At 53.7% G+C, this 25392-nt stretch overlaps 11 protein-coding genes across 11 annotated transcripts; 5 read left to right on the top strand and 6 right to left on the bottom strand.

The window, feature by feature from the left end:
- Positions 1 to 224: 224 nt before the first annotated feature.
- Z520_02601 (uncharacterized protein) lies at positions 225 to 1080 on the top strand (the record flags this gene model as incomplete). The annotated part of the gene is made up of 3 exons (XM_016773114.1): positions 225 to 725; positions 788 to 874; positions 991 to 1080. 3 exons carry the CDS (start codon positions 225 to 227, stop codon positions 1078 to 1080), a joined length of 678 nt encoding a protein of 225 aa, XP_016636584.1.
- Positions 1081 to 1461: 381 nt separating this feature from the next.
- Z520_02600 (uncharacterized protein) lies at positions 1462 to 2629 on the bottom strand (the record flags this gene model as incomplete). The annotated part of the gene is made up of 3 exons (XM_016773113.1): positions 1462 to 1657; positions 1747 to 2269; positions 2365 to 2629. The coding sequence occupies 3 exons, from the start codon at positions 2627 to 2629 to the stop codon at positions 1462 to 1464; spliced, it is 984 nt and encodes a 327-aa protein (XP_016636583.1).
- An 889-nt stretch (positions 2630 to 3518) lies between these two features.
- On the bottom strand, positions 3519 to 4349 carry Z520_02599 (uncharacterized protein; the record flags this gene model as incomplete). The annotated part of the gene is made up of 1 exon (XM_016773112.1): positions 3519 to 4349. The coding sequence occupies one exon, from the start codon at positions 4347 to 4349 to the stop codon at positions 3519 to 3521; it is 831 nt and encodes a 276-aa protein (XP_016636582.1).
- A 2430-nt stretch (positions 4350 to 6779) lies between these two features.
- On the top strand, positions 6780 to 7717 carry Z520_02598 (uncharacterized protein; the record flags this gene model as incomplete). The annotated part of the gene is made up of 2 exons (XM_016773111.1): positions 6780 to 6910; positions 6988 to 7717. 2 exons carry the CDS (start codon positions 6780 to 6782, stop codon positions 7715 to 7717), a joined length of 861 nt encoding a protein of 286 aa, XP_016636581.1.
- A 517-nt stretch (positions 7718 to 8234) lies between these two features.
- On the bottom strand, positions 8235 to 8891 carry Z520_02597 (uncharacterized protein; the record flags this gene model as incomplete). Its single annotated transcript, XM_016773110.1, has 1 exon — positions 8235 to 8891. One exon carries the CDS (start codon positions 8889 to 8891, stop codon positions 8235 to 8237), a length of 657 nt encoding a protein of 218 aa, XP_016636580.1.
- Positions 8892 to 10667: 1776 nt separating this feature from the next.
- Z520_02596 (uncharacterized protein) lies at positions 10668 to 12275 on the bottom strand (the record flags this gene model as incomplete). Its single annotated transcript, XM_016773109.1, has 2 exons — positions 10668 to 11843; positions 11901 to 12275. The coding sequence occupies 2 exons, from the start codon at positions 12273 to 12275 to the stop codon at positions 10668 to 10670; spliced, it is 1551 nt and encodes a 516-aa protein (XP_016636579.1).
- A 1729-nt stretch (positions 12276 to 14004) lies between these two features.
- On the top strand, positions 14005 to 15645 carry Z520_02595 (uncharacterized protein; the record flags this gene model as incomplete). The annotated part of the gene is made up of 1 exon (XM_016773108.1): positions 14005 to 15645. One exon carries the CDS (start codon positions 14005 to 14007, stop codon positions 15643 to 15645), a length of 1641 nt encoding a protein of 546 aa, XP_016636578.1.
- A 911-nt stretch (positions 15646 to 16556) lies between these two features.
- On the top strand, positions 16557 to 18421 carry Z520_02594 (uncharacterized protein; the record flags this gene model as incomplete). Its single annotated transcript, XM_016773107.1, has 9 exons — positions 16557 to 16757; positions 16809 to 16916; positions 16969 to 17058; positions 17114 to 17177; positions 17230 to 17293; positions 17340 to 17454; positions 17503 to 17717; positions 17766 to 17835; positions 17888 to 18421. 9 exons carry the CDS (start codon positions 16557 to 16559, stop codon positions 18419 to 18421), a joined length of 1461 nt encoding a protein of 486 aa, XP_016636577.1.
- A 407-nt stretch (positions 18422 to 18828) lies between these two features.
- Positions 18829 to 20265, top strand: Z520_02593 (uncharacterized protein; the record flags this gene model as incomplete). The annotated part of the gene is made up of 1 exon (XM_016773106.1): positions 18829 to 20265. The coding sequence occupies one exon, from the start codon at positions 18829 to 18831 to the stop codon at positions 20263 to 20265; it is 1437 nt and encodes a 478-aa protein (XP_016636576.1).
- A 145-nt stretch (positions 20266 to 20410) lies between these two features.
- Positions 20411 to 21885, bottom strand: Z520_02592 (uncharacterized protein; the record flags this gene model as incomplete). Its single annotated transcript, XM_016773105.1, has 2 exons — positions 20411 to 21223; positions 21418 to 21885. The coding sequence occupies 2 exons, from the start codon at positions 21883 to 21885 to the stop codon at positions 20411 to 20413; spliced, it is 1281 nt and encodes a 426-aa protein (XP_016636575.1).
- Positions 21886 to 23501: 1616 nt separating this feature from the next.
- On the bottom strand, positions 23502 to 24963 carry Z520_02591 (uncharacterized protein; the record flags this gene model as incomplete). The annotated part of the gene is made up of 2 exons (XM_016773104.1): positions 23502 to 24710; positions 24958 to 24963. The coding sequence occupies 2 exons, from the start codon at positions 24961 to 24963 to the stop codon at positions 23502 to 23504; spliced, it is 1215 nt and encodes a 404-aa protein (XP_016636574.1).
- Positions 24964 to 25392: the final 429 nt, after the last annotated feature.

Genomic DNA, 25392 nt, shown 5'->3' with positions numbered 1-25392 from the left:
GATAAGCATATGGAAAGCAGTATGATTACTGTGTATGGCGTTAAGCAAGAAAAAGGAAATGGAGAACGTCGTATATATTCATCTACACCTTTGCCTTCCGTATCGCCTGTCTTCGTCAGGTCGAGACACTCTCTCCAAATCCAGTTGTCTACCATACCTAACATCTCAACTGTGCAGTCAGAACTCAATCGTTCTTGTACACAGGAACTAGATAAGCAGCAGTCATGGCCTACCAACAACCGCCGTACAAGTTTGAACGCCTCGACAAAGACAAAGCTATCCTCCTCATCGTCGACCACCAACTGGGCCTGCTCCAACTCGTCAAGGACTACACCACGGCCGAGTTCCGCAACAATGTCCTCGCTCACGCCGAATTGGGCAAACTCTTCGATCTGCCCACTATCCTGACAACCTCGGCCGAGACCGGACCAAATGGCCCCCTGCCCAAGGAAATCACAGACATGTACCCCAACGCCCCTTTCATCCGGAGAAACGGTGAGGTCAACGCCTGGGACAATCCGGATTTCCGTGCCGCCGTCGAAGCCACGGGCCGCAAGCAGGTCATCTTAGGCGGGATCGTCACGGAGGTGTGCACCATGTTTCTGGCGCTGAGTTTGAGGGAGGCGGGTTACTCGGTATGGGCCAACACTGAAGCCAGCGGGACGGCGACGCCCAAGCTGGCCGAGGATGCGAACCGGAGGATGGAGAATGCTGGTGTTCACTTGGTAGGCACAAATGCAATCTCCCAACCTTCGATCTCTTGAGGCTCCTTTGACTGACGTTTTAGACCGGCATGTTCGGCATCTCCATGTTCTTGATGAAAGACTGGCGGAACACGCCTGGCACGGCCGAGGTGCTTCCATTTTTGGACAAGGTATGTGTTTCATACTTCCACCACACCTCTGTTTACAGATAAGACACTTCCTTCTCTCTGGATGGCGCCCTTTCTCCACAAAAAAAGAACAAACGCTGAATTGTCCTCCCAAACAGTACTTCCCGGCCTATGGCATCGTCGCGCGAAGCCACGGCTCCGCGAAGAAATACGGCGATATCGTCCCCGGCGAAGATCAGCTGTTGTGAAGCCCTTTCGGCTCGGCAGTCTAAATGAAGTGGTCAGGACATCATAGAGCTGGAACGACGGAGGCGCCACGCAGAGTGAGAAGACCATGTATGGTGTGCTAGGGTCGGGTCAGTAGGGTAGGGTAGACGACCTCAAGCCATGACTTCGCTGGGGTGGAATATCTCGACTCGTACATATATGGATATGTCTGATTCCAGAGGATAACCCAGAGGATATAAAATAAAATAAAAATTGCTTGTGCCGAATGTATGCGCCGCGCTATGCGAGAACAAGGCCCCTTTGCCCTCCTCAGGTTCCGGTTCCGGTTTCCCAATTCCTTCCTTACCGCCCCACCCGGTCTTTTGCTTGTTCTACAAAGGAATAAATCTTTTTAATCTTGATTATACAGCGCTATACCCGCCCCTCGAACCGCCGCCGGAGACGGTGTCGATGACTTTCCTCGACCAGTCCTTGAAGAGGTAGGGGATGTCGCGAATCGTGTCCCCGTGCGGGAGCAGGTCCCAGCCCCGGGCACCGTAGCGGTTGTAGTTCAGCCAGGAGCCGAAGATGAGGTAGGCGGCGATGCCCAGGAAGGCGCTGTTGGGGCCGATAGTCAGTACAGATAGGTAATGATGAGAGATAGATGGATAAAAAAAAGGAAAGATGAGAGTGACAGGAGCACATACATCAGGATAAACCAGGTGAAGAAGCCCCAACCGCTCTTCCTCGTCGCTTCGTCGCTGTCGGCGTAGTCCTCGCAAGCGTACTTTGTCCGCCAGTTGAGTCTCAGAACCTCGACCTTGTCCTTGCCCTCGACCTGGCCGTAGCTCACGAATTCTAAGCTGGATGTGCTCGGTTGCTCCACCTCGTCCTTGTTCTTGTCCTTGTCCTTGTCCGAATCCTCACCGTCATCGTCGCGCTTCTTCTGCTTCCGGCTCCGCTTCCTCTTCTCTTCGTTCCCCGTCCGATCCTTGTCGCACGTTAATTGCACCACTGCCTTTTGCTTCATGTGGTTGTAATTGCCGCCGTTCAGCTCAATCTGGAGACCGTCCGAGTTCGCATCCTGCGCTTTCAACCTCGTCACTTTGGGATCGAGACCGGCACCGGTGCTGGACTCGAAGTTCCCCGCGATGGGGATCACGTTCTCGACTTGGACGTGTTTCTTCTCCGGGTCGTCGGCAGGGTTCCACGATCGGACCACGCCGCATACTGATTGCAAAATGTTAAACCAAAAGGGTTGAATATACACTGGGAGCGAAATTTCTTCGCCTCAATGTCGACCGGCTAGAAAATCTGCAGCTTACCTCGTGTTCCATGCGGACATTGGTCCTGGTCTCTTATGCCCTCGAGCTTCTTCAACGGCGCACAAAGGTCGATCGTCCATGTGGTGTTGTATTCGGCAGGTGGCCTTGATGTGTCGTGGACACTGACGGAATGACGCCCCGCGAGCTTCGACAGGTCAAACTTCTTGCCGTCGACCCGGATGTGTTGACAGTCTATTGATACAGAGGCGGCAAGATGTGATAGCGATAGGAGGAGTGGTAAAAGGGCGTACACGGGCGTCTTCATGGTTGCGCAGGGAGTGTGGAGAGATGACGAAGGATGAGAATAGTTCGTAGATTGGGGACTATGATCGCGCGGGACCTTCTAGGACGAGCAGGAGAGAATCCAAAACATCAAGGGTATCTGAACGACAGGCGAGAAACGAACACGTAGTAGGAGGGAGCTCCGCTCTGCAGCCAAGTAAGGGAAGTTGAAAGGTTGATGGATGTGTATGGTCTTCTCGCTGCCTGCGTTTGTACCTAGTAGACTTGAATCGTCCAACCCTGACGGTTTGACTCGGGATGCCAAGGTCAGTAAAAGCCGTCCCGAGCTCCACCTATTTTGGGAAGAGAGTGACGCCGCCCTATGATCATCCCCAGCCCAGCTCGCCCGAGTCGGGTCACTGATCACGCGTAATATCCCGCCATCGCAGAGGCAGATGGTCTAGTGCCTCGCTACGAAGAGTATTACCCACGCTATCTACGCAGGATTCTTAGTAAGGATCGTTAGTAAAGACCATAGTTAAGCAAAATTTAGTGGTGAAAGAATCGGCCAAGCATACCTAGGTACAATGTAATAGGGCGGATTCGCCGGATATCGTCTCCGGGAGGCATCCCCGCAAAGTCACCAGAAACGTACATGTACTCTTGGCCTTAGCCCAAGGAATCACTGGTTGAATTGCTCGTGAGCCGGTTGTAAACATTATGGTCTCCTTGATATAAATAACAACGCTAGCACTATTAACACAGGGTAAGACGGGTTCTCAATACACCTCCCTTGAATAAAAAACAGTGCAACCGCCCCAGAGCCCTTTCAGCGGCTTGAAAGGTCAACAAGACACACAGCGGCCAAATGCATGTAGCCAATTGAATTCCTTGAAACAGTCGAACCATATTCTGGCTTCCGAATGAGCAGATCAACGATAGTAGTCCTGATGCCTGTCCTTGCCTAGTTCGCGTTCATTCTTCTTGGGGCGAATGGGAGTACCATTGTTGCGACGTAGTTCTTCTTGCCGGTAATTCTCTGTGAATATACGTCTCTCGTCTCGACCGCCTGTCTCTGCGCTCCCCCCACTGCTGGTCCTCCTGGATGGATCCTGGTATAGCTCGCGAACGTCCTGAAAGAGACGATCAATTGATTTCTGAGCAACTTTTCCCAGTGTTATCACCTCCACTTCACCGTCGAGATTCCAGAGCTCTTCGCAGTTGATGTAGATGTGTGGCTGTAGGGTCTTTGTGAAACCAGGCCGACGAGATAGCTCGATTTCGATGGCGTCCAGAGCAAGCTTGCCCTCAGCTTGGATCGATGGAGTTTCTCCTTCCTCTTCCGGTTGCGTGCCTTTGATCTTGATCCGACGATGCGTGTTGTGGAGTTCGGTGTCATCGGCGATTTCGTGTTTACAAACACAGAAACATGTTGAAGAGCCCTGAGTGTTTCGGCGCAAGACGACTAACACCCGACCGTGCATCCTAGTGTCCCCAGATCCATCTTTGGTAAAGACGATGGACCCTCGTCCTATGTAGGATCTGAACGTGGGCATGCTGTCACCAAATGCCTTGGCTAAGGTGCTTTGCTGGTTGTTACCGGCTTGTGGGCACGGGTCGCACTTTATCACGTCGCAGGGACTATCGAAGTGGCCAGCTAATTTCTTCGCTTTCGTACTGTTGTTCGGCTGACTCCCAGGTATAGTGGTGGGGGGTGAGCTGTACGGTACTTGGTGATGCATTGGGCCAGTTCTGGAGGACATTTTGCCGCGAGGCTGACCACGTAAGTGAGATGACTGTGAAAAGGGTTGCTAGATAGGTGCTATTCAAGCGCTGCTGGACGAAGCTCTCCAGGGCGGTATGGCGCCGTGGGGCAGCGATGGGTTAGATATATGTAGAAGGAATGCCGGCAGATGTGGAAGGGTGCACAGCCTGTGCTTGTCAGCCCAGGCGGTCAAGCCCCCTGCCTGAGCCTCAACTTCCTGGTATCAAGAGTGTACCAGGACTGTCCAGACAAGGGTGCGGAAAGCCTCGCTTGTAGCTGGCTGTTGATGCCTGGACAGGGATCTGAGAGCCTCAAAGACCATTGGCAGAAAGGTGAATAAGGCACAGCGGTGATTGGACATGGCCAGCGGAATTAGGCAACCAAAAGAGCACCAGAAAGCTCCCTAACCAATGGGTGACGAAGGTGTGCAGCCATTTTGCCTTGGTCCCGTCGAAGACGCGCATGTCATGTGCCAGAACCACCCTCCAGGAGTGCGCCCCCCAAGCGCTTTCCTCGAAAGGGTTTGCCACTCTTGCGAACCAAGATACTAGGTGAAGAGTGCCAGTGATGACTGGGACTGTCCCTGGCATATGCAGAGTCCGTGGCCAAGCTCGAGCCAAATGCGTTCAATCATGATGGGTGCATTCAGCCCAAGGCATACGAACCTCTGCGGACGGGCGCCCATTTTGCCATGCTGTAGAGTCGGGCAGGGTCACTTTCGTGCACAGCCTCAATGGTGTTTTCCTGTTCTGATTTGTCAGGACATCCTCTAGATGTCAATGCCGGCAGCTGTCGTGCAAAAATTGGAATGCTAGAAACAACATTGCCCTGGGCTGTTATTGAATGTAATGGGTAAGGACGAGTCAAGGTGAGGACGAGGGCGTGAGGGAGGATGAGAATGTAAAAGCGGCACGGTCTGGGTGAGCCGCATTCCTGGGGAGGGCCAATGAAGCCACCCTGAGCCCCACCAATTCCGGAAAGACGGTGATGCTGCCCTATGCTCTAGCCGCCAGATCATTTCCTCGTGCTGCACAAAAGGTAAATTACACAGCTCGACAGCATGTAGACTTCCTCTTTCTAAGTAACTGCTTCTTTCTTAGCACTCGCCACGTCTTCCCTGCGAACTCGTTGGTGTCCGCCTCCTCGATGCTCTCCTATCGAGCCTGCCATTTCGCGTGCGAGATCCCTCATTCAATGGCACAAGCAACTCAACACCGGTTGTGCGCAGGAAGTGTTCGACGAATTTGAGCTGCATGACACTTTCCCGGACCAGACATCAGATCGATACTCTACTCGTTTCTGGCCATAGAGGGTCTCGATGTGACCGCAAGAGAAGGACAAAATTGCTGATGTGTTTTCCCATCTGGAAAACATCTGGCTTTGCCTCACCTCGTGCCTGTGATAGGCCCAGTGTCGCCTCCATCTCCGGGATTCAGGCGGGGAATGTTAGATAAGGAACTGGCAAATATGTCGCAGGTTGGGAGTAGGTGCTGGCACGGTCATTGACCCGACTGGGACAACGCCATCATCACGGATAAATGCTTGACTCTTTCGCTGAAGAAGATGGATCAACCAAAGACCGCCAAGTCTGGACGCTCTTCTCATCGCGCTCATCGCGCTCATCGCGCTCATCGCCATATTGTATAGGAGTATTGGTGAGTCTTAAGGGCTACTCAGAATCGAGGCCTGCGCACAGATGATCCGTCTCTCAAGAGCCACACCTCACTCTGACCAAGGCGCATGCGGATGATTTGCGCAGACCGTTTCCTGCACAATACGTCCGCACCTGTTTAGGTGTAACGGTTCGATATACGACGAGAATCCCGCACATGGCTTTCGATACGGTGAGAGAGCAACGGGCACCGGCGGGGCCAAAGCCGTGTCACTGCTTCTGGACGAAACTGCCTGGGAGGTTGACGATCTAGGAAAAAGAAGGGAGACCCTTTCTCCCGATGGAGCTCAAGCAGCTTTTTGTTTGCATCATGTTCTGGGTTTTCTGGTTGAGGTCTTGGGTGAATGCTTTCCATACGCGCGAAGCCCCTGCTCTTGTGTCCAGGCCAACGGACCGATTGGTGTCGTCCGCGGTATTTCGTATACCTCGTAAATGCAACGCCTGGCCAGCGCTATGCAGCTTGTTCTTCGAGACGGGCGGGTCACTTAACAGGAAGCCCAGCAGACTCGGAACTGGTCCTGGGCTTTGGAGTTGTTTCGCCGTATATCGTATTTACCTTCGTTTAGCTGCTTCCGCCAATTGGATCCTCGCTTGTCCCCAACGTCCGCAAAAGGCCTTAATAGTGGCTGGTGGCCTGGTTATCTCAAGACCATCATCTTGCAAATCTCAAAAACCAAGCCTTTGTCTCTCTCCCATTCCCTTTCAATTGCTCACGGATCTTTCTACTCCATCATTGCCTACAACAACGCTCAAGACATGGCGACAAATCAGGCTGGAGGAACGACAGCTGCCCCCGAAAGAGAGCAGACCCCTATTTTCCGCTCTGCGGATCCAGAGGAGGATGACATGCTCGCGAGAATATATTGTAATGCATTTCTTCCACTTTGGTAAGTGATCCCTGATACGTTGGTAACCCTGCATATGGGGAGCGTGGTACGGGCCAAGTCAGCTAACGCCTCGCCAGGAACCACAACTGGTTCCACGGGATATCGCAACCGCTGGAGCCCATGATGATCGGCACAACCACCAGCCAACCACAGATGAACAGCCAGCAGAAGACTCGCGTCCGGTTCTATCGAAGCCTGATCAAGGTGACGAGACTGCTGGGGGGGCAGGTTCTCGTGACTGAGGTGCACGCGCCGGATGACGGCAACGCGACGACGCAGCCCGATATAGGAGCCATCCTGCTCTGGCTGCCACCCAAGAAGCGGATGGGGACATTCGACATCCTCGAGCTGTGGAAGTCCGGGCTCCTGGGCCTCATGCTGCCATGGCACTACGGCCTGACGGGCTTCTACCGCATCCAGTTCGTCTTCGAGGAGAACATCCACAAGATGTGGACCAGGACGCTCCCGGACCTCCCGCCCAAGGGGTTCAAGGAGGACGAATGCGCCTTCGTCCAGATGATCGCGAGCAACCCGAAATACGCCGGCAAGGGCTACGCGTCGGCGCTGCTGGCCTTTCAAATCGACCAACATTTTGCCCTGTTTCCCGACCGCCCCGTTCTTCTCGACACCACGACCACGCAGGGCATCCGCGCGTACGAGAGGCTGGGCTTCAAGCTCCTCGCCGAAACCCCCGTGGACAGCGGGACCGATGCCAGGGGCATCAAACTGAAGTCCAACGCGAGCGAAGAGATCAGGAAGGAGGCAAGGGAGATTTGCATCCAGCGCGTGATGGCGAAGCTGCCGTGAGCGGCGCCGTGGATCATATGCTGTCCTCGAAGAGATGGGCTCAGCAAAGCAGGAGAACGCGGGTGTGAGTCAGATGGGAAATCGTTACGGCCCCCTTTTTCCTTTCTAAATGCATACTAGATTACCCCACTGATCAATTGAGCTGCGTGGTGTTCATGGTTAAACCTGCCCGCTTCACTGGTCGCTTCTAGTCTCACAACACGGCATACAGGTATGTAAGGTGCCTTAGGACCGAGTCGAGTCGGTGGGATGCATGAGGACGATAAGGCTTAATTCCAATTCCCCCCCTTAACGAAGTATAATTCCATCTCCCGCCAGATTCTTCGGCCACCCACAGCAAATTCTTGGTATATATATCCTTTCCCCCTTCTGCGCACTCGACTGACTGCCGACAGCAAAGTACCAAGACATTTCCCACCTGTCTGCGCTACTTGATACCATAGCGGCAAGCTCCCGCTCCTACTAACGACCAGGCCCAATCTATCAAGCGTCCGCGAATCACAATATTGATCATTTTTTACTCCTGCAGACGCCAGGAGAACGGCAACGCCGTCCCGCCCCGCAGCGCGAGGAAGTAGAAGACGGCCCCGAAGGCGGCGCCGCCCAGATGTGCCGCGTGTGCGACCTCGGCGGAGAGGTCGTCCAGATTCCAGGTGTCGTAGGCGATGTACACCAGCATGAGCCACCAGGCCGGCAGCGATCTTCTGCGCGACACGGCCACTCTGGCCCTGGAAGCGGCCAGCGAAAGCGCGGCACCCAAACCCATGATGACGCCGGACAGGCCGAGCACCTCGACCTCTACGGGCGGGAACAGCAGCGCCCACCACCACGGCGGAGGGGTCCGTCGCTGGGCGGCAGCATGGTACAAGAACGCCACATGTGCTGCAACGGCGGAGCCGAGGATGAGTAACGCGTACTGCAGAGGACGGATCCCGGATGCGAGCAGCATCCTCGAGAATTCCGAAAAGGCCATCAGGTTCCCCACGATGTGGTCGAGGTCGATGTGGCTGAAGGCCGGGGTTATCAGCGTCCACCACCGGTCGTGCTTGATGTCGGCTAGTTTGAGCGTGAAGTGCGTGCGCAGGTATTGCAGTGTCTGCCGCTGCTCGAGGCTCGGGGTTTCTTTCCATGGACGTTCTTGCCAGGGATCATAACTGCTCTGCATCGACCCCATGCTCCAATGCCATGCGGTACAGACGCAGACACACATCGTCATACCTTGATAGGGTATAAAGCCAGAGTCAGCCGTGGGCTTTGAGTTGTTATGGTCTTCTACCGCGGCAACAAAAAGCAGCTGTTTTGACCGTCGTGAGGTGAGTGGAATGGGGGTACTTACACAGGTACATAATCGCCCTGCTGCCGGGGTATCCATGAAATGGAATTTCAGGCGGCATGGCTCTGTCCCGAAGTGTGCGATCGCTTCCTCTTCTCGTATCGGAAGGCATCGAGTTCGAAGACTTCTGCAGGGAATGGATGGGTATTGAGGTATTGATTCAAGTGTTGGCGGATGCAGCTTACCTGCCGTGGAAATGAATGCGACCAACAAAGCGTGAGAAAGAAAGAATTGACAAAGGCGAGAGGAGGGCAAACTGAAGTACTCGGTACTTCACCATTCATCAGTTGAGGCCCAGGTCGGCGGTTAGTAGGTTGTCCCGATGGATGTCGGGGACTCCTTCTCCAAACTGGGGACCGATACTCAGCCTTGCGCAGCCTGGTCGCTGGCCTGCGATGGCCCATGCGACCCCATTCTGGCCGTTGACAACCGGCATTCATTCTTTCCCGTGATTCTTTCCATATAATAATGTAGCACCAGAGCCAGAAAGGGCTCATATTCCCCCTCCAACCCATTGGTTCCTGCCGGGTGTGTCTCTCACCAAACGCATTTTGGAATTCGGATGAGAACGGGGGCAACAAGCATCATTCCCAACAAACAATCTCCCCAGACCATACAGGTTGATCAAAGCCAACGACGAACTGCGATCAAACCCACTTGTAGTCAACGAGGCAGGGAAGGCTTCAGCGTTGCCGCCGCGCAAGAGTGCATTATTCGCTCTCGGTACAGGAACAGGGCACATAAGCAGGGCCAAGGCCAAGCATGTTAAAGAAAGTGGCACAAACTGGGATTCCCTAGCAGCACACAGGCACCATCGTATCATGGTGACGAAAAGCCGATGAGCTGGACATAAGTTTTGAGGAAGGAAGAGGGAGAAGCAAAAGGTTCAGGCTAGTGAGTGAGGCTGAGTATTATACTTGGTGGCGCGGACTGGCGAGGCCGAGCTGCGTCCCCGAGTGGGGGTGGCCGGTGGCCGGTCATGCACCGGCCACCGGCGGGTCAACCCGAGAGGAGAGAGCCAGGGCATCTCGTAGTCGGTACTCCGTACGAGGCACCCACGAGGTACATATCGAGTAGCTTACTAACTTGTGTGCAAGTACCGACTAGAATGTTAGTTGGGGGCCTGAGGGCTATACCTCGTACTCCATTTCAACCTCCCCTGCTCCACGCTTCCCGTGGAAGGGTTCTTTGTCTAAGTCCACCAACCAGACGGACCGTGCATATCCCTGAGCTGGAATAGCACATATTGTTCATTACATCGCTTCTCATTGGACGGTGATAGACGTGGGGGATGCCAGGGGATATCATGCTGAATCCCGGATTCTCTGTGCCTGCATGCGAGGCATGTCCCTCTGGCGCTGCTCGGTGAAACGGTAGAGGCGCGTCATCAGAGAGCATCGTGGTACTATACAAAGATCTCTATTGTTGAAGGAATGGTAGGAAATCTTGACCAAGACTTGAAACCCCACAAAGGATATGCTTCGAGAGGAGGAGACGCACGGAACAGAATGGAAACCTATTTGGTCCAGGGATGAATGCCCTGCCAAAAAAAAACTCAAGAAACAATACTCGACGCCTCATGCAGTAACCGGACTGATGGGGTCGGTCACAGCTTCGCTACGCCGGCAAGCTCGAGAATAACACGGCCGAGTTCCACATCTCCTCAAATGGGCCGTCGAACTCGTCGTCAACGTAGGGGAAGCATTTCAACTGTTCTCGAACCTCCTTCCACTTCTCCAACCCCAGTAGACGAGCCACTTGTGCGACACCCCGCAGGAAGAATAACTGTCTTTGAGAGGCCAGCGACCCGTGAGCCCCCACGAAGTACATCCACAGCATGGTAGAGGCTACAGTTCGTGGACGCGGACTGTACAAGGGCAAAGGTGTCAGTTGCAAGTGTAGCGCTAAGTCTGCGGTGAGGCGGTCCAACAAGTGGTCTTTTGGCGTGTTTTGCAAGCATGTGGCAGCAACAACGAGCAGACCAGCCACTCGCAGCGGTTCGTCCAGATCAATGTCTCCCGTGTGTGATGAATGAGGTGTCTGTGGCTGGACGGAGCATAGTAAGAAGCCCGCGAAAAGACCACGCATGACTAGATCCTTTTGACTCTGGCCGACTGGCTTCGAATACTTCGAACTGTTGAGACCATCTGTCATCTGCAGCAAGCATGCAAGACCCTTGCAAGTCTGTGAAGCCTTTGCTGCGCGCAAGCAGTCCAAATTCGCCAGGTTGGATTTCCCCCAATGGCCCGTCCGCTCTTCGGAGATTCTCGAATATACAGCCTCTTCCATTTCCGAGAGAGGCGTGCACGGCGTCTTTCCTGACAGGGCGGCAAGGTCGAAGTCCACTAGGCACATGAGCTCCAACTCAGGATCAGACAACGAGCACAGACCCCCACGAGCGTGGGCGATCTCTAAGCCAGCCTCGAGATGTAATCTACCCTCTTCTGGGTTATTGGCTATGAATTCACAGCCTGCGAGAGTGACAACGCCCAACAAGATGTTCCGGTCCGGGCTCTGCGGGTTCTCGCTCAGTCTTTGGCGAATCATTTGTATTGCAGAAAGTTTGTAGGAGTATAACGCGCGTTGGATAGCGAACTGCTCGTCGTTGACAGACGTGCCCGTACGTCGGGAATTCGAGAGCAAAGCAGCTTGGGTGAAAAAGGCCGTCAGCTTGACCCATAGCATCAACGGATCTCCAACCCCTGGGTCGAAATCTGATGCCTCTGGCAAGCACTGCAAGACCTCTTGTCGAATGTGGAATGCCTCAGCCTGAGGTGCTCGCCCGCCAGATTGCTAACATATGTCAGTTTCGAAACGTTTCCCCTGCCCGTGGGCTTGGAACATAGCTACCTTTCTGAACCTGTGGCATCGCACTCGTCGCCATTCTTGTGGCTTCCTCTTTTTGACTCTGTGTTCGGTCTGTCCTTTCCTCTCCTGATTTGACTCCTCCACTGAAAAATGTAAGACTGTTCGTCGATCGGGCTGAACGGCCGCTTCTCGCTCTTCTCCCGAGGAGACAGACCGAGCGGGCGACGATCTAGATGAGTCTGTTGCAGTCACCTCAGGTACTGCCAGGTCGACCGGGACAATCCGTATCTTCTGTCTGCTGACTTGGTGATAGTGCTGTGCGCAGTGTGATTTAATGTTGCTGTTTTGCTGATCCGAGCGTCCCACTCTTCCCTTTGAGTCCACACTGACCCAGAGATATTGCTGTTGAAGGGTCATTGAGACTCCGTATGCGAAGTTTTTGTGACGCATCATAGTTCGAGTGGAAATCAGCGAGAGACCCCGAAATAGATAGCAACATGTCGAGCCCGCTTCCCATCGTGCAACCCTCGATGGAGCATTTTAGTTTGACTAAGGGGACCGCAATATCCTCCCTGCCCGAGATCATACTGTTACATGATGGCCAGTATTCAGCCGACGAGGATCGATAAGCAAGCTTAGCCCTGCTTGCTTGCCCCGAGATTGTGGCGGAATCCGCCGTTCTCCCTGCATTGTACACGCGAAGATGAATGGATCGGTCATGTATAAGGCTGATCCTCTAAGTACATTAGTAGTGTTCTGCTTGAGTCGTGGCGAGAGGCATGATTTGTCGATCTGAGCCCATTGCAGAGCCAAAGTGTTTAGCCTTCTCAATGTGTCGTGAATCCCCGAGAGATTTAGCTCCTATTCGCTGACTAGCCGGTACCTGCAGAAGTTCGAAACAAGCACAGCGGAGTGTCTTTGGGAGATCCGGCGACTGACGCCTGGGTGACCGGCGTAGTACTGAACTTTCGCCAGTGCCGATTAATAATGCGCCCGGTAGTATTTTCGCCAGCTCAGTCATTGATTAGTTCTCGGCCCGGGGGTTGCAAGCAGCCTTTTCCATCAACGAGGCCATCAAAGGCATTGAGAAGATGAGCCACACCATATGGTCATGGAGTGTTAGTTGAGCCCCTCTCAGGATGTGGGGACCACCTTGAGGCTTGCATCGAAAAGGCTGACGGTGCCCCAGGAATATTCTCGGCCAGGCGTACAATTGGAAAGAGATCAGCGCGTCTTTGAAAGGTCAGTGTGAGACCTAGTCTCTCTTCTTCACCCCCATAAAAATGCGGCCGATGCCACCGGCTCAGGATCGGTGTACTGCGCCCCGTTGAACCTGCTTTGTTTCTCGCAATGGTTCGAGATTTGCCATAGTGCAGGTCTCAGGTATGCACCTGGAAGTGTCCAAAGACTCCCTGCCTAGCCTAAAGAGCGGACAGATCTGCTTAGTAACGACAGCGCCACTGGCCCGGCGTGTCCACGGCAAAATGCTTGCAGAGTGTGCGAGTCGTGCCGGATGTGTTCTGATTTTTTGCCTTAGGCGACCCCCTTTGCCCCTTACCTCGTGTTAGACTCGGACCTACGATACGTCGCCAATGCTGCCCGGGAGAAGATGTCGCCTCAGCTGGGGGACTTCAGCCACGAGCCACGAGCCACGAGCTTGCCTTTTGGAGGAGCGGAAATCCGGGTCGTTTGCGTATATTAATAGCACAAATAGTCCGCACCCAAAGGGGAAGACATACTGGGTTTGGAACTATCCGAATATTTCAAACTGGACGCTTCAGGTTGTCTCTTTCGGTCAGAGTGAGCTAACCAAATCGGCAAACCATATTCTCTTCTTTGGAACGGGGTCGGGCCACCCAGCGAGCTGACCAAGAGAAACCGGGGAGTCGACGAATTATTCAGCTCGCGTAGGCGTTGCCTCTGTGATGACCTCTATGCTTCTGACCACCAATACAACGTTGTTACGTTGGCCGGGAGAAAACCATTCCATGAAGCCTTATAAGAACACACTTGGATACCAGCAGCAGTCCATAAACCTCATGGTCGTTGCTTCCCCTGTCTGAAGTCGTGACAACTTGCACCCAAGGTCGAAAATCATTCCAAATCCGACTTCTCCTTTCTTGCGCCGCTCCCCAAGGCTCCTCGAATGGCTGCTGCTGAGAACATCTTCGACTACATAATAGTCGGCGGCGGCATTGCTGGCTGCACGCTCGCTTCTCTCCTATCGAAATCCAAATCGTCGCCTTCCGTGCTGTTGATTGAGGCTGGCCCTGATGTATCGGGCCACCCGATAACCCAGGCTCCATTGGCCTGCTTCGCTGCACACGGATCGGACATTGACTGGAACTACAAGACCGTGCCTCAACGACACCTCAATGACCGGCCTCTTTATGAAGCGGGTGGGAAGGCTCTGGGTGGTGGTAGCGCAACAAACTATGCCACTTGGACTCGTGGACCAAAGTTCGATTACGACCGATGGGGTAAACTCGTGGGAGACGCGAGATGGAGTTATGACGGACTCTTGCCATATTTCGAAAAGACTGAAAAGGACTATATTTCAACTGGGACGGTGTCCAAGAGCAGCCCTAACCGCAAGTATCCCTTGCGAGATCAAGTTTTGAAGGCCTGGCTCAACCTCGGACTGGACAAAATTGAAAACGCCAACAGTGGTGATCCTCTAGGTGTCGGTGAATTGGTCGAGAACTGGAAGGACGGGAAAAGGCAGCTCGCGAGTGTGGCATTCGACTTAGGCGACGTCAAAATCTTAACGGAAACAGTGGTGCAAAAGGTGCTTCTGGAGAAACGACAGGGAAAGCTCACCACCACAGGAGTACAACTTCATGACGGGAGACAGTTGCTGGCATCAAAGGAGGTCATCCTCTCCGCAGGAGCATTTCGAACGCCACAGCTCCTCATGCTTAGCGGGATCGGGCCAGCCATAGAACTGAACAAAGCGAACATCCCAACACAACTTGACTTGCCTGGGGTCGGCCAGAACTTCCACGATCACCTTCTTATCGGCTTCGCTTTTCGACTCAAGGACCCTTCGTTAGGTCTTGCCATGGGAGGCGCAGCTGGTCCGTGGGCGGACCCAGCATACCAAATGGGCCTTGCTGCAGACTGGGTTGTAACTGAGAACGTCCCACGGTCTTTCTTGGAGGAGGCTGTAAAGGAAGATATCGCCAACGATCCATCTCGAGGTGAAGACGATTACGCCGTATCCCTTCTCGACCATCGAGCAGCACACCTTGAGACAATAGTGGTATACGTTCCCAGTGGCCCACCTATCACCAATCTGCATGTACCATTTGACGGATCCCACGTGGGTGCCGTGGTTGGAGTTATGTCTCCGACGTCCCGTGGCAGAATCGGCTTATCTTCCGCCTCAGCATTGGACCCTCCAGCCATCGATCCCAACTACAACGCAACAAGTGTCGATCGCGCTCTGTTTCGTTATGGTGTTCGTCGCGTGCTCAAAGCTGTGCACGACTCCATGTCTGACGTGATCGAGTCCGAAAATCCTCCGCCTTCATTGGAAGCCTTGACCGACAGGTCCTCTGATTCAGCAATTGACGCTCGGGTGCGATCCGAAGCTCGCACCTTCTTCCATGCGGCGGGCTCAGCCAGTATGGGCTCTGTAGTAGATACGGAATTGCGAGTCAAGGGCGTCGACGGTTTACGGGTTGTGGATGCAAGCGTGATTCCAGTACCAATTGGCGGACACCTTCAGGTGGCGACCTATGCCATTGCTGAGCAAGCCGCGGATTTGATCACGCAGGAAAATTGACAGCTTTATTGATCTGATTAAGCGAGGTCTGATAGCGGTAAGTTCAGAGTATCGTGGTTCAAAAGTCGCTGTCGGCAAGTCTCGTATCCGCTTAGTAACGAACAAGCGCCCGATCCATTGGGACGGGCTTCTCTCTCCTCGCCAAAGAAACGCTGTAGATCCAGTCACATTGCACGTATCGCAGTTGTAGATCGTTTAATGTGGCGTTTCGACAATCGTGTCCTGGGTCACCGGGTGTACCTCAAAGTCCGACTGAATGTCCAAGGACCACCTTGTACCACGTGTTGTTGGTCCACTGACAAGCACGGCTTCGTAGCTATTGGTCCAAGCTTAGAGTTTTGGTTGAACCTCTAAGCTGCAGGGCGTTATCGACGGCTTCCGCAAGGCTAGCGCTTCCATTGTCGATTGCAGTCTTTTTTCCCATGTGCTCCGAATGACTGGCTAGGACTTTGGATAACGTACCTAGAGTCCTATGCACGGAACATATTAGGAAAACCCTTTGACCTGTCTCGAAATACGAAGGCTGGCCTATTGTTGAAGTGCACCAACTTCGCCACACTCAGGAAGGCATCAGCAAATGCTAGTGTTAGAGCTTGGCTGCAGCGCGGCAAGCCATTGAAATGATTAGGCCAAGCTGCCAGGAAGAGGGGTAAGCCGTATAACATGGTTGGAAGGAAATCGGAAAGCCACACAACACTTGCCAAGGGTCTTGGACGAGTAGATTTTGTTCATCACCCTAGTCTGCCATGCCTGGGCAGAGATGATGGAGCCAGAACCATAAAGACGCGACCTCCCAGCTTTCAACTCTAGCAAGACTGCTTCGCTCAAGTTGAATTTAAGGCAAAACATCAAAGGCCAGCATCCTTCCAACGAAGAAAATTTCGAGTTCGGAAAATATAGGTCGAGACAGAATGTCGTCCACAGATCAGAAGTACAATGGCTCAATTGGCAACTTTTCGGATTCAAGTGCCCATGAGCAGCCACAAAGCCTCAACGAAGACCAATTGGAATATGACAAACAAGCTGAAAACAAGCTGATTCGGAGAATCGATTGGCGACTTCTTCCAATTCTGGGCGCTCTGTACTCAATTGCTCTTGTTGATCGTGTCAATGTAGGAATACAACCCTTGACTCGGGCATGCCATCAGGACTGACCTGATTAGGTGTCCAACGCTCGGGTTGCGGGCATGGGAGAGGACCTTGACTTGGAGATTGGGAACCGATACACCGTCGTTTTAGTGGTGTTCTTTCCTCCATACTTCTTGTTCGAGGTAAATGATTCTTCATGCGTCTCTCAAAACTTCCTGGCTGAACGCCTTCTAGCTACCATCGAATATTATCCTTCGCCGAGTAGGAAGCGCCAATTGGCTCTCATTCATTGCCTTTGCTTGGGGATGTACCATGATTGGTCAAGTTAGAAGATCTCCTTGCTCCCTTCCTGCGCAGTCTGTTAGTGACGCATTCATAGGGGTTCGTAAAGTCGTACCAGGCTCTCGCCGTCTGCCGTACGTTGCTTGGTCTTTTCGAGGCAGGTAAGGAAAGCCTTCGTCAATGTCTGAAGCGAGCTGACATAGTGGTTGAAAGGCTTCTTTCCCGGATGTGTGTACTTGATCAGTTGCTGGTACGTGCGGTACGAGGTCCAGAAGCGGTACGTTTGAAGGGCCCTTTTGAAAGCAGAGTCCTAATGTTTAAAGGCTTGCCTTCTTCTATATTCTGTCGGTTCTCGTCGGCGGTTTCTCAAATATCCTCGCGTATGGTCTGATGCAGATGGAAGGCGTGGGCGGTCTGAGAGGGTGGCAATGGATCTTTGTAAGACGACATGGCCCTTTGCGTGAGTCCATGGCTGATGGTGCACAGATCATTGAAGGCCTGATAACAACGGTCATTGCCGCCATTGCATGGTTCATTATAGTTGACTTCCCGGACAAAGCTAAGAAAAAGGGTCTTTTAACACCTGAGCAAGCCTCATTCATCGTCCGACGGATCGAGAATGATCGGAGAGATGCTATCCCCGACCGTCTCACATGGGCAAAGTTCTGCCAACATCTCCAAGACTGGAAACTCTGGGTCTTGTATGGCAGCCACTTCACCGTGCTTCCTTTTCCACTGACGATCTCCAGTGCGACAATGTTCATGTCCACGACGATGCCAGCTTATGCATTTGCATACTTCACACCAGTCATCGTTCAGGTAAGGCTTGCGCTGACAGTCCTTCAGTGAAGGCGGAGCTAATCAGTGGCAGGGTATGGGATACAGTGCCGGAGTTGCCAATTTGTTATCGGCGCCTCCCGTCGGCGCTGCAGTGATCATGGCCCTGGCATTCGCATGGGTCGGGGATAAATACCGCATGCGCGCCCCTGTGATTGTGACTCAAGCAATCATCGTCATTACGGGGCTCATGATCACCGCCTACCACAGCTCTGACGGAGTCAGATATTTCGGAATCTTCCTTGGTGTTGCGGGATGCCAGGGAAATATCCCAGCCATTCTTGCCTATCAATCCAACAACATTCGAATGCAGTCCAAGCGGAGTGTAGGCAGCGCACTCCAGATCGGGTTCGGAGCTATTGGCGGCATCATCGCTTCGACGGCCTTCTCCCAGAAGGAAGCTCCGACCTATAGAAGTGGGCTGTGGACTACTGCAGCGCTGCAGTTCTGGATCCTCGGCTCTGTCTGCTGCACCTCAGTTTATTTCTGGAAGAAGAATGGCCAGGTCGACGCTGGCACTCTGGAGAAGCCAATCGAGGGACAGGAGGGATTCAAGTACACGCTCTAAGTTGGTGAGAAACGGCGCGACCGAGCTCGTAGTGTGGTAATCGATGATGCGGCCTCATGAGAGACTTCACCACAAAATATATTTGACATGGGACTGTAAGTTGATGATCTCAAATATTGGACACAGGCAGAAAGAAGTCGCGAAGTGGAATACACCCCTGGCTTCTATGCTCCGCTGTAATATTATCCGTCCGAGCATTTCACCTCTGAGCCGTATATCCATATTTCCCCAGCTTCGCCAATGCTGCATTGAATCAACCATACTTCTTGATCAGCGCTGTCGTACACGTCCTGTCAGTCGCTGTGACATCAACTATGCCAGGACACTGGGGGGATTCAAGCAAAGGCCGCCTCGCTGCCTTGAAGATCCGCAAAAAATAACCCTCGCACACACAAACCCAAGACATCATGCCAAACAAGAAATCCAAGCCTAATGCCTCGAAGGGCAAGAGTCCAGCTCAACCCTCTGGAGCGGCAAAGGCGGCGGTTCCTGCCCCCGCTACAGCTGCCGAAGAAACGACTCCCTATATTCCTCTGACCCTCCCGAAGCCGAGCATCACGGACGACTTTTGGACCAAGAACGCCCGCGCCAAAGCCCTGATCCTGTCGACCTTGGTACCGGGCAGCGAAGCATGGAAGATTGCCGAACCAATCGAGATCGCGTCCGACATCTGGAGGGCATTGGAAGATTACTTCACACCGAAGCGGCTGAAGGCGAGGGCAAAACAAGCAGCAGCCTCTGCGGATGCAAGCAGCAGTAGTGCCAGTGCTGGTGTTGGTGCTGGAGCAGGAGTGGGAGCTGGAGCTGTTGCCGATGCTGGTGCAAGTAAGAGGGAAGTGGAAGCTGTCAACGGCAAACCCTCGGCGTCTACAAACTCCGCCTCAGGCTCCGTTGCAGGGAAATCGGTGGAAAAGGAGGATAAGAACATCGACATGCCCAGGGACAAACCCTCAACACCGCAACCGGTCGTGGCCACATCATCCAGACCTTCGAGCCAAGTTCCCTCGAATGTGGAGGATACTCGCGAAGAAGCCGCCGAAGACGTCGATGTCGAGTATAGCGGATCCGACAACGTCATGCCCGAAGGTATCAGAAAGGCGTTCGAACAGAGCAAGGAGGTTATGGCACTACTTGAGGCTCAGATGAAGGCGTCGCTCCATAAAAGTGCCGACATCGCCGATAATGACAAGTTCGCCGCCACGCTGGATGCTCAAAGCGAGGCTCTAGTCAAACTTCATGCGGAAATTCTAGCCCATGCTCCCGCCGAAGTTCAAGCTCAGGCTCAAGCTCTATTTCAGGCCCAGGGTAAGCCCATAGCAGACGTTAGCGCTCTAGCTGCAGCTCCAGCGCAATCGCTAGTCCAAGTCCAGTCGCAGGTTGAGGATCAGCCGCAAGCTCAATCCCAATCTGACGCTCATGCTCAACCTCAACCTCAAGTCCAAGCGCTGGCCGCGGCCGCGGCTGCGCCCTCGCCCTCGCCCCCCACCGCAGCACCTGTCCCGCGCCTTTCGTCGCTCACGCCCTCGGGCCGCTGGAAAGCGCACCGAGTCAAGCACGACAGCTACCTCAGCGAACACCAGGCTCTGGCCTTTGCGCAGGACGACCAGGACCGCAAGAAGCAGATCCAGGTCGCCGCAACAAAGGTGCTGATGCAGAAACTGCCCACGCGGGACCTGAGGCTGCTGTGGGCCGTGCTGTACGGCGGCGAGGATGCCCCCTGGCCCGGATCGTGCTCGGGCGTCATCCCGGGCGTGACCACCTTGCAGTGGCAGAACAAGAGTTATGAGATGGACCACAAGACGCTGGGATGGAGTTGGAATAGCAAAGGGGACGACAAGGGCTGAGAAAGAAAGGGGTTGGACCGCGATGGTTGAAAAAAGGATAAATTCCACTGCAGTCGTTCAAAGGGTATCACAACAGCGCGACAGGATCTCAAGTTCAGACCTCTGACCCGACTCCAGCGCAGACAGGACGGGCATGTCTCATCTCTTAGAGCAAAACTCCGAATTCTCCAATCCAAGCCAGCACTAGCCCCGCCAAGACAACCAGCAAAGTGCCCGGCAGGGTGACCTGTCCGGCAGCACTCTTCTCCCTGATATAGGTGACATTCTGCGCCAACGAGAGGATATCCCTGGTCGCCAGGCCGGTCTGTGCCAACTGCCTCAGCTGATCCCCGAACGTGACCAGAATCTTGGTGCTTCTGCCCGCGGGACAGAATACTACTTCAAACCCACCGCCCTGGGGAATGATGAAGGTGGAAGTCTGATCGTCATAGGCATAGCTGTAGGCGTCGGGGCACAGCTTCTTCGCCTGCTGCGAGTAGAGGCTCGGCGAGCAGGTGGCGGGCGTACCGTGGTTACCGGTACAGCAGTACTTAGCTTTGTTCCACTTTGCACAGGCGCTGAGGCACGGGTTGAAGATGGGTCGTTGGATGTTGTCGTCGGGGTAAGGGTAGACGCCGTCGCCCGGTTTGGTGGGTGGAGTGAGCTGCAGCGGCCAGGGACACCAGTCTTGCACGAAGGAAGAGGTTACGGATTGGTCCAGAGGAAGCGGGTAGGTGGAATTTGTGCCAAGGTTCGCGTCCGGGGCATTACCGACGGGAGACAGGAGAGACGAGGTGCCGATGCAGACCGGGTTCGTCAAGTTGGGAGGGATGTCGGTCAAATTTGGATTACCCGTCTGCCCGAGCAGGGAGATGATGCCCACGGGGATGTTGTAGCCGTCGACCAGCGAGATGTCGTAGAAGCATTGGTTGGTGTCTGACGACATGGTGAATTCAGCCAACGTTGCCGGCGCTTGTCCCTGGGGACCGCGAAGGTCAGATCAGCAAGTGTCTCACTTTCGAGTAAATTGACTGCTACGCTACCCTCGACTCGTTTCCTCCTCCACTGCTCCGAGCGCTCCATAAAGATACAGATGCACACAAATATATATACATAGACATATGTATATCAAGCGCAGCTCACCGAAAAAAAGGAAGAAAAATAAACACTCACCGCGCCCTGACACTCCAGAAACATACCACAATCGCCCGTCTGGCAGGGACTGCCTCCCTGGCCGCTCGCGGGCGTCGAATTGGTGTTATCGGCGGGGAAACTGCAATTTGTGCGCGCCCACACGCGGCCCTTCCAGTCGAGTCCCACGGTCTGGGGCATGGTGTCGCCCGGGTCCAGCAGAAAGCCCGAGCTCTGGGGACCCGTGCCGGACTGGGTCAGGATGGCGGGCCAGATGGATTCTTTGCAGTTGTTGGTGACGCGGAGGGGCAGGAGCGGGACGGATTGCGCGGTCACGGTTGATTGTAAGGTGGAGAGAAGGATGAGGGTGGAGGATAGAGTAGGAAGGACATGGACCATGGAGGTTGAGGCGTGGTGTTGTTGGATGCGGCCTCGTGGTCTCGACCTGGGTCTCTTTGGGTGTTTCCAACGATCCAGACGAGCGCCGTTTGCTAAATGGTCTCCGGCCATGGCGAGCTGGTCACGTAGGGTGTGAAGTATACGGGTGCGTTGACTAACAAGTCACTCACTCTCTCCTGCGTTGGGCCGGCCGGCTTGAGATAGGAGCTACCGTCAAGTCTCCAGAAACTGAACTGTCGTCAAAATATAGTCGTGCCCAAACAGATGCAAACTCCGTGTTCCTGTTCTGACACAAGAGTGAGAGAGAGAGAGTGTGTGTATCGAGACTGCTCAAGATAGGTTGGTAGGTCGGCAGGCCTAGCAATAACCACACTTCTTCCCTCCCCCAAAAAGATAAATCCGTAAACAATTCTAGGATCGCTGGCTGAAAGGGTTTGAATGTAACAATGCTGCCCGTGTCTCGGCTTGCAACGCCTTTTGAGCTGACAAAGGGCGACGTAGATTTGCGGTTTCTGGCCTGCCGTTAAAATGTACGAGGGAAGTTACGATCCAGGCACCAATCACTACCAGAACTCTCTCGCCCTGTCCTGTGGCTGAAGTTATATCAGTGACGAAGGGTCGGTGCCGAGCTTTGCCAGCCAGGTTTTTCCCAGTTCTTGCTTTGGATCGACTAGCTCGGGTAGCTGTCGACAGAGGGCAATCGAAATCGTGGCTAGGGATGGTCGGGGGACAAAGGAAACTTGTCAGAGAAAATCATGTCCACGCGTCAAATGAAGTAGATCAATCGGGCGGACATGAGGATGAAAGCTAGGTAGCGAGGTAAGGTAGATAGGAAGGAAGATGGCCCCCTCCCCTGACCGCTGCTGGCAGGGTTGTCGGGAGAGCTTGTATCATGGTTAGTCGAGTGGATTGAACTGGTTTTTGCGAGGCCAAGGCCTAGTGAGCCTCACATCTCATTGTGCCAGAGATCATCGACCCTCAAAAGCCTGACTTGGGCCTCCACGACCCCGTACCTTGTTCTCGCTCGTAGGTAGACGCGTGGGGATATATGCAATATGATGTCATGTGGCATTGCGTGTAGCTTGTCCAAGGTTTCTGGATGGTTGAAGATGTGGTGGCGGTGCAGAATCCCTGTTCGTCCCTGTGGCTTAGAGACGAGTTTCCGAACGATAAAAGGGGTCTAGCTGAGAGGGAGAGAATAGCGGACATCAGCCTACACAGGCATCAAGAAAGGTTGGCCCTGAAGAAGATAAAGATACTAAGCTTTGAAAGGAGACACACATTAAAGAAAATCCCACCTGTCGCGTTTGGATCTTCTATTCCCGGCTGTGACAGTGCCACTTCGCTGGACAGGCACATACATCACCATCACTTTGCGCATATACACACGTTCTATATATCACAGTGGGCATCTTGCAAACATGACTACCTAGAACGGACAGTTCCGGTCATAGATGGTGCTGTCCCCTGAGATAATGTTGGATTCCGTGAGGCTCGAGCCCGCAAACAGGTAGCATCCCCCCCCAAGTATCACGACTGCGGTACAAATCTCTGTGGGTTCACCCTGGCATAGCAGTAGGCAGTAGTCGGCGTCGACGCCAAGATAGTGTAAAGTTGGACCCATGCCTACGATCGTGCCCGATGCGCCGCATATGAGGTCCGGTGTTGGCGAGGCACTCTGCGTCGGAGGCGAAGACAAATGTCAGCAAAACGGTCTGTCTCACAAGTCAAGGGACGGACCTGAGGAAAACCTTGGGACTTACCGTGGTCGCAGTTGTGGATGTTGTTGTCGTAGTAGTAATAGATGTTGTGCTGCTGGTAGTGGACGTGGTTATAGGCGCATCTGAAGTCGTGGAAGTCGTGCTTAGGGTTGTGCTCGTCGAAGATGTGACCGAGGACGTTGTCGTTGCAGCAGACGAAGTAGACGTGGCAGGATCTGAGCTCGGCGATGGAGTGGAGCTTGACGATGAACTGGTCGAAGTGGTGCTCGAGGACGATGTAGGCTGAGGATCAACTGTGGTTGTCTGGGGAATAGCAGTTGAAGTAGTTCTGCTACTAGTCCTCGAGGTAATTGCTATCAACGAAGTCGACGTAGTCTGAGGATCGACCGTGGTTGTCGGGAGGTCAGCAGGCGACGTTGATGTGCTGCTGGTGCTCGAGGTAGTGGTTTCAGTAGACGTCGAGGTGGTTGTTGGGACCGAAGAGGTTGACGAAGATGTTTCAGAAGATGTAGTAGTGCTAACAGGAGAAGGCGATGAGGTGGAAGGGGACCTTGTGGACGTCGTCCCTGAACTTGTCGAGGACGTCGAAGTGATCGGATCAGAAGTCAAAGGCGCAGTTGAGGTAATGGAACTGGTGCTCGTTGACAGAGTGGTCCTTGAGGAGGTGCTGGTACTTGATCTGTCAGCAGCCGTTGTGGTCTGCGTATTCATCGGCGCAGGAGCTGTGCTTGTGGAGACCGGATGGACAGTCGTTGACGTAGAATGGGGAGCACTGGGAGTGGTATGAGTACTTGTTGAAGTGCTGTGGGAGCGAGATGTGGTACGCGGGCTTTCCGCAAGTGTAGTATTGGTGCTCAGGGTCGGGCTTGGGGTGGGAGTCCGGTGAGAGGTTGTAATGGTCGTAGTCCCGCTCGTCTGGTGGTCATGGCTAGAACTCGACGTTGGAGCACTGCTGTGTCGAGTCCTCGAGGAGTGCGACTTGGTACTGCTCTTGGTCGAGGGGACTCTATTCGCACCACTGGCCGACTCCCAATCGGCCCATGTGGGATGGCCGTTTGTAAGACTGACAGGGTTGGTAGGATGGATCAATATCGTCTCTGTCGATGCCCAGTCTTGCCAGTCTCCAGTGCCGCCCAACTCTGTGGTACAAGGACAGACAATGTGCGTATTAGTCTTTGTCACTGTAACCGCCACATCTCGTTCAAGGGACGAAGCCTGAACAGCAACAGACAGAAGGGGAAGAAATGAAAGAAAGCAACGCATTAAGGCCATCAATGATGGCTAGAAGGGGCCCGGAATGGAAAGAGTGACTGGGCAGACCGATAAATCAAAGGAGCAAAACAATACTGGAAAGAGTGACTGGCTCAAAGGGATTGAAGCAAGACAAGAGAGGAACGAAGGTAGGTTACATAGTGTTCGGATAGGCGGCAAATCCGCCAACAATATACCATATCAAGCTTACCTTCATGGCTTCTGGGCTGGCTGATGGGAGCTCAGAGGCACATCCTTCCGCTCTGATCGAAATGGACGGTTGTGGATAATTATAATAAACAATGTCTCGGCTGCGAGCTGTTATTTCTTCGTCAGCCTTGGGACACAGGCTAGCCTCGGCCACCAATTTGAGGGAACGCAATCGTACTCGTACGGGGACATACTCCGTACTCGTTAATGTGCCTCCTTCTGTGGCGGGCTGAATGCGCAGGGGCGAGCAACTCGATTGGATGACGCTTTGAAAGAGGCCATGTGGCGCAAGGCTGTGGATATAGCCAGTGGCTTCATACCTGTTTAGGAAGGACGGCGTTCTAGAATCTCAGCCTCCCCTGAGCCCGCCAGCCCCTAAGTGGAATCTCGAGCCTAGTGAGCCCCATCTCCCTTGCCAGGAAAGGGGGTTTCAACC

Source organism: Fonsecaea multimorphosa (genome assembly GCF_000836435.1).
Source record: "Fonsecaea multimorphosa CBS 102226 unplaced genomic scaffold supercont1.3, whole genome shotgun sequence".
NCBI classification, from domain to species: Eukaryota; Fungi; Ascomycota; class Eurotiomycetes; order Chaetothyriales; family Herpotrichiellaceae; genus Fonsecaea; species Fonsecaea multimorphosa.
The sequence above is the reverse complement of the archived record's forward strand: the minus strand, read 5'-3'. Positions and strand labels throughout refer to the sequence as shown.